General features: G+C 31.1%; 1 protein-coding gene across 1 annotated transcript; it reads right to left on the bottom strand.

The window, feature by feature from the left end:
• Positions 1–268: 268 nt before the first annotated feature.
• Positions 269–3330, bottom strand: LOC145843194 (uncharacterized). Its single transcript, XM_082950653.1, has 5 exons — positions 3156–3330; positions 2644–2752; positions 2222–2329; positions 1329–1970; positions 269–822 (listed from the first exon to the last, which is right to left on the bottom strand). The coding sequence occupies exons 1-5, from the start codon at positions 3294–3296 to the stop codon at positions 707–709; spliced, it is 1116 nt and encodes a 371-aa protein (XP_082806779.1). The 5' UTR covers positions 3297–3330; the 3' UTR covers positions 269–706.
• Positions 3331–6495: the final 3165 nt, after the last annotated feature.

The following is a 6495-nucleotide window of genomic DNA, read 5'->3' on the forward strand; positions in this document are numbered from 1 at the left end:
CTAAAAAGATAAAAATTACATAATAAGAACAAAATGAACAGCAATTTTAATAAAAAAGTTTGCATTTTGAAATTTTTATAAAAATTCTATTCTATAAGTTATAGTTTTTAAAAATATGTCATTTTCTACTAAAAGTTGATTTAAAAAACTTCTTTTTTTCACTTACTTAAATGAATACAAAATACTTTGAATTTTTAAAACTGTATACAGTAAAATTAAAAGTTCAATCTTTGTTTATAAAAACACATTTTTTAGATTAGTAGTATAAAAGAAAAGACAGTTTAGTATTAGATTTAAAGTCGTAGTTTACAAACTTTTCAATTGTTTTTAAGTAAGTTGTTTTTTTTGTGAATAAAATTTTTAAGAGCTTCTAAATATATCCTTACAACAAAAATTAGCAGTATTTAAACGTTGGAATTACAAAATAGATACAGTCTTAATAATTCTAAACATTGTCAGTTTTCACTTTTACGGTTTTAATTTTTTTCACTGTTGTTTCTAAAACAAACTGCGCAAGTTAAAACAAAAACTAAAAATAATTAATTTCACTAAGTAACTACAGTTTGCTATTTAGGTAAAAATGTTTCTTAAACACTCTGTTCAAAAAGTTTTAATTTTACTTTAACTTGATAAACGGATTGTACAATTTACACCTATAGACATAACTGTTTTTCAATTTATCATATAATCAGTAAGAATTGTGTCTTCAGCTTGTTTTGTTCTTCTTTTTGTGAATGTTGTACAACACAATTGCAGTCACGATCATTCCACAAATAAATGCCAATGCGGCATACACCATATAAGGACCGCAGCACGCAGTTCCTGTCAGAATAAATTATAAATAAGTTCCTGTCAGAATAAATGATGACAAGTGTGGTTATTTTTTGAAGCACACTTTTTCAAGTCTATCAGTATTGAATCATTTAGTTTTTAAACGTAAGTATATAGGTATTTATATTGTTTATTCTTAGTTTAAATCACAAGAATACTTGTAAAACAGATAAGTAACTTGAAAGTGTAAAAAAAGAACAGAAAAAAAATTCAATATTTTATATTCCATACCTCATTTATAGAACTTAAGTTGACATTTTAATATTTTAAGTTTCACTAAAAACGCTGTAAAAGTTTAAAAACTAAATGTTTTATCAAAACTTTGTCGAGCTTTAAAATGAAAACTACAATTATAGTATCTCTTGCAAAAAACGCATTACTAACATTGCCGTTAAAGCTTTTAGTGTTTCAAATAAAATCGTAAAATTAAAACAACAAACATTTATGCTATAATTTATAATTTAAACAAACTTGTTCGAAACAACAAAGCAACAAACCAATGAAGGAAATAGTGACCGATCCCTTCCCGTGATGCAGGCCGCTTCCCACCTTCGTCTCCCCGTTGTTAAGCGATCCCCCGCCACCACCCCAACCGTTGCCAGGGCCCCCGTCGCCCCCCGACCACCCGCCTCCCCCTCCGCTGCCCCCGTCGTAACTCCCCGCCCCTCCGCCCCCGAAACCCCCGTTGTTGGTGTGTATGACCCCTTTCTCCTGAAAGCTAAAAAACCCCCCGACCCCGGGCCCGTAGTCGCCGACTCCCATGGACTGGCGGCTCACGGCCGGTGTGGGAAAGTTTACATACGGGAAAGCACCTGGGGCAAGAAAGTTCGTTTCCCCGCCCGAGTTCATCCCCGCCCCTCCCCCTGCCGAGCTCACCTTCCCCTCGGGCCCTCGCTTGCCCCCTTCTCCCCCCAAAACTTTTGTCATGTTAACGGGTTCGTGCGAGCCGGGGTTTCCCTTCGCGGTCAGTGAAGCGTCTGAGTGGTTAAACAGTCTTTGTGTTGGGGATCTCCCCGAAGCGGAACTTCCCCCTCCGGCTACCAACATTATGACGTCATAGTTTGTGGTGACAAAGGTTCCGCCGGACCCTCCCGAGCCTCTGGCGTCGGATGCCCACTGAGAGTAGTCGCTCTGCTGACCTGAAAAAATATCTGTTTGGCGTTCTGTATTTATAACTTAGATTTGTTTTTTATGACTAGCACGTAACTATCTTGTAGGGCTTGGTACTGTTTTTAAGCTTTTATTGTATCAAATAAAAGCAACTCGACTATCATACTGTGTAGACTTTTTCTCATTGAAGTTACATGTCTATAGAATGTTACAGTTAACGTTAAACATTAAAAAAAAATCAAGTAAAATAACGAAACACTTATCATCAAAAATTACCCACCTACAAGTATTTGTATAACTTCTCCCTTGTTAAGACTGAATTCGGCTTTCAAAACTGCGCCCTTTCCCGACCTCGCCTTTCGAGAAGCTCTTCCTGATGGTCCTCTGGCTTTAAATTGTTTGTCATAATGTTTTGATTTATACAAAAATAAAAGCTTTAAATGCTGTACTTTTTTTAGCTTTCATAGTTTAATAATATGTATAAAATAGGAGTGGAAATTATTTTTTTAATGTTTGTTATGTTTGACATTCAAATTATACTTTCTTAATGACTGACTTATTTTAAGAACAGAAAAATATTTTTAATTTTTCTGTAGACTTTCATTTTTCCAAACATTAAGCATTTCATAAAAATTTAATGGTGTTCATGGTGTTCTAAAGGAGTTTAAGTTAAACGAATAGTAATAACGTTTTATTACAAACCAGTTATCAAGTAAAGTCCTGATGAAGGCACAGTCCAGTGTTGTACTCCATCTTTCACTGTGACGTCACGTTCTAAGCTAGTTTCCTCATACGTTGCATCACAATCTGTCTATAAACAGTCTTTTCTTTTTTTTGTCCTCAAATGAAATTATTTAAAATCTGGTAGTTTAATATTAGTTAAAAAATAATTTGTACTAGTTTGTCTAGTAACCAAAAAAATGTTGTTGAAACATATTTAAAAATATCTAGTTGTTAGCCCTGGAGTAAAATAACAACAACAGCTTTAAAACTATTAAGTTTTTTTTTTCGCTTAAGTTGCTAACAGAATTTTTGATTGAAATAAAGCTGTTTTTATTATTATTATAGTCATAGTTTATTGAACGACAAAAAAAACGCTCAAAATATTTAATTCTAGGACCTTTCGGTGTCGAGTCACACCAGTTGGATAACTTTTAACGCCTTGTCCAGGACAGTTAAGTTGTTTGTACGTTGAACTAAATGTAAAAACAAACCTGCGACGGACCATATCTTCCACTTTTCCCACAAGATGAAAAATCCCAACGCATCTCAACAGCGTCATAGTACCTTATTTCAGAATAAGCGCTCACCAGAGTCAAGAATATAAGTTGCAGTTTTAGTTTGTTTTCAAGCATTCTGGCCAAATATTCACATTTTACCAAGCTACGAAATATTTTATATCTGTTCAAAAATACGGTTTCACTTAGAAAGCATAAAAAAAGCTCTTTCTTATTAATTAAAGTAGTTAAGTTAGTGAAAAATATTAAAGTCTGAAAAAAAACTGTAAAAAAAACGTTACTTGTTAATAAAAAGCTTGAGAAATAGTTTAAAAATTTAATTATTTAGCAAGTTATTGAATTTAATTGATACATAAAACTTTGTATTGAATTCAAAGTTTTGTATTCAAAGCTTTACTGTGAGAGACACTTGTAAAACTTTGGTAGGCTAAGCTTTTTTCAGTTTGTAAGTCAGAGGTTTCTTTGCAAATATTTTTTAACTGCTCAGTGTTCTTATTCTAGTCCAGTAAAAATAGTAAAAAGTTTGTTTAATAGAAACAAAGTTAACTAAATAAAATTTGTAAGGTAAAGTTTTCAATCAAGTTAGTTTATTTATACCAAAACATTACTTGTCGGATTTGAAATTACTTAACCACGAAAATATATCAACTAAACTTTATTTAATTTTGGTTTTAGACTGTTATTCTATGTTTGACTGTATTTAACAAGAATGGAAATAAAACAAAATCTCAATGAAAAAAAAAACTTAAATAAAATTGTTATACTGAGTTTTTAAATGCAAGTTTTCTAAAAAGCTTTGTTAAAATTTTGCAAAAGTAGAACTGGCTTCAAAGTTTAAAGTAAATTGACCCTTAGGGCATTTAGCTTTGAAGCACAAAATGTTTTTTTTTAATATCAACGAGCATTTAGCAACGAATATTTTTCGTTAATTCTAAAGTTTTAATACAATGATAGGTTTTATTATAATAAGCACTATATGATATTAGAAATTTTTGAGTTTTAATTATTTAATTTCTTTTCGCTTCTGCTAAAAATTAATTAGTTTTTACATAATATTTGTTATAGAAGTTTAAAAATTTAAAACGTTAGTTTGAATAATATTATTTTCTTGTTCTGTCTTCAAACAAACGCTTGCAGTGATAATTTCTATTTTGTCGTATCAAAAATATAATGAAATAAAAGTAAAAGCTACTTAGTGGTTCAAACCTGGTTTTTGTAGTAAAACGTTGCAAACTGACTATTATTCAACTCAGAAATTATTTTAAGTTTTTTATTAAAATAGTTTTTTATTTTGTTTGTTTAAAACACGACTCAAGTACTTTCATACCTTTTCTTCACATTTTTTGTCTAAGTAAGTACTACGGTAAGTGTATAATTCATAAAGTAACATAATCTATTATCTTTTGTATGAATATCAACAACGTATGTATGAATAAAATTGTTTGTTTTTTTTATTGTGAGTCTTTTTTTTTACACTTGAAATTAATTTATTATAAACATTAAATTATAAATACGGTGTGACCTATGAGTTATCACTTTTTTTTTAGTATTAAAAACCACAAAAGCATCCTGTTTAAAGTATCAGGTGATTTGAAGAAGCTTTCATCTTGTTGAACCCAATTTTCTGAAACCACCAGCATGTAAACTGTAGGGACCGAAAAGACGCAACCTTAGAGTTTTTAGTTGGAATTTCTTACATGTTGCAATTATCACATTGTGCACAATTCAAGACGACTTAAACCAAGTTTTATCGTGGCACTTCTTAATTTTTTTTAAATTTTAAGTTGAAGTTCAATTTTAAAATCTCCGACAAGGTTTTGATCATCAAGCTGACTTTTTTGCTTTGAAGAGTGGCAAAGAAAACTTATGATGTAGGTCTTCAAATTCAACCAAATTAAAAAAATTATAAAAGTTTTCGAGATAATCTAAATGAAATGGAACATTTGTATGATTCTATTCAAAATAGAGGTCTAAACTTTAACATATAAACTTAGTTTAAAGCTTGGTTGTTTTACAAATTTTGTTAAAAAGTTTAAAAGAACTTAAAATTGTAAAATAAATACCGACATTATTCAAACGATTTATGTTGAGTTTTTTTTTTCTAACATTCCTTTTAGTTTTTTAAAAGTTGTTGTATAAAAATTAGAAAGTTGAAAATATAAAATATGTATAAAACGTCAATAATAGCAATAAAAATATTATAAAATGTTTACTTTAAGAATTATGTCAAAATTCAAGTGTATTTAGGTATTACGAAACTTTATTTTAAAATAAAGGGCAATATCTATAATGTTCTCAAACTTTGTCTATAAAAAACAAGTGTACCCTTGGAAAATACAAGTTATGCTCGAAACCAGAGTTAATAAAATGCTAATAGTAGTTGTAATACCAACTGAGCACTGAAGCATATAAACTTTTTGTTGTTTTACGTTAAAAATAACATGCTTCAGTAAACATAACACTGATTTTACAAAGCCTGCTCGTAAGTTATAAAGTACCTTGGTATGGTTACTTGAAAATCAGCAACGAAGTGATCTGCTATACTTTTTTGATCTACTGCAGTATTTCTGTATCTTCTTCCCAAGAGATCTTTTCTGTACTCTTGTTCAGCCTTTTCCAAACGATCTTTCTCGTACTGCTCTTCACTGATTTCCATGTTTAATTTTTTTACGTATTTTGTAAACTCAACATCGTGCGATTCATCTACGAGCCTTTCAAATGAAAGATTATTCAACACATTATGGATACCTAGCATGCTCAAGTTTTCGTGAAAAACCGTTTGCAACTTTTGCGACTCGAGAACTTCGTTGACGAACATGAAGTTTGTCTTGCTTCCCTCCGAGTTTCTCCCACCGGAATATAAAGACGCCAAATCAGAACTTTCGGTCAAGTACACGCCCCTTCCGAAATCACCCTTGACGGAGTTTCTGTAACCTGTTTCTAAAATACCAGCCACGCCTTTTTTGCAAGTACCATGGAACAACATTAAGTTGCTGCTTTTCAAACCGTCCGTTGCCTTTTTGTTTTGCTCAACGACTTTGTATATTTGAGAAAGTTGTAAAGTCTTGCCGTAGTGCCCTGATGTAGTTGTGTAAAAATATTCTTTCACCAACTTGAACTCGTCTGAAGTTTCTTTCAGCAGTTGGAGATTGTACTTCCAACTGTCTTTGTTGATATTTTCCAAATCTGAATAAGTGTTAGCCTTATTGTGTTTAAACCGTATTAAAACTTTAATTTACTTTATACCGGAGCGACCCAAAAACTTCAATGAAAAACATATTACTTGTTTTACATAGCTGTTATTTTTTATTTGTTT

This window comes from Thalia democratica, chromosome 8 (assembly GCF_965202585.1).
Source record: "Thalia democratica chromosome 8, ktThaDemo2.hap1.1, whole genome shotgun sequence".
Classification (NCBI taxonomy): domain Eukaryota; kingdom Metazoa; phylum Chordata; class Thaliacea; order Salpida; family Salpidae; genus Thalia; species Thalia democratica.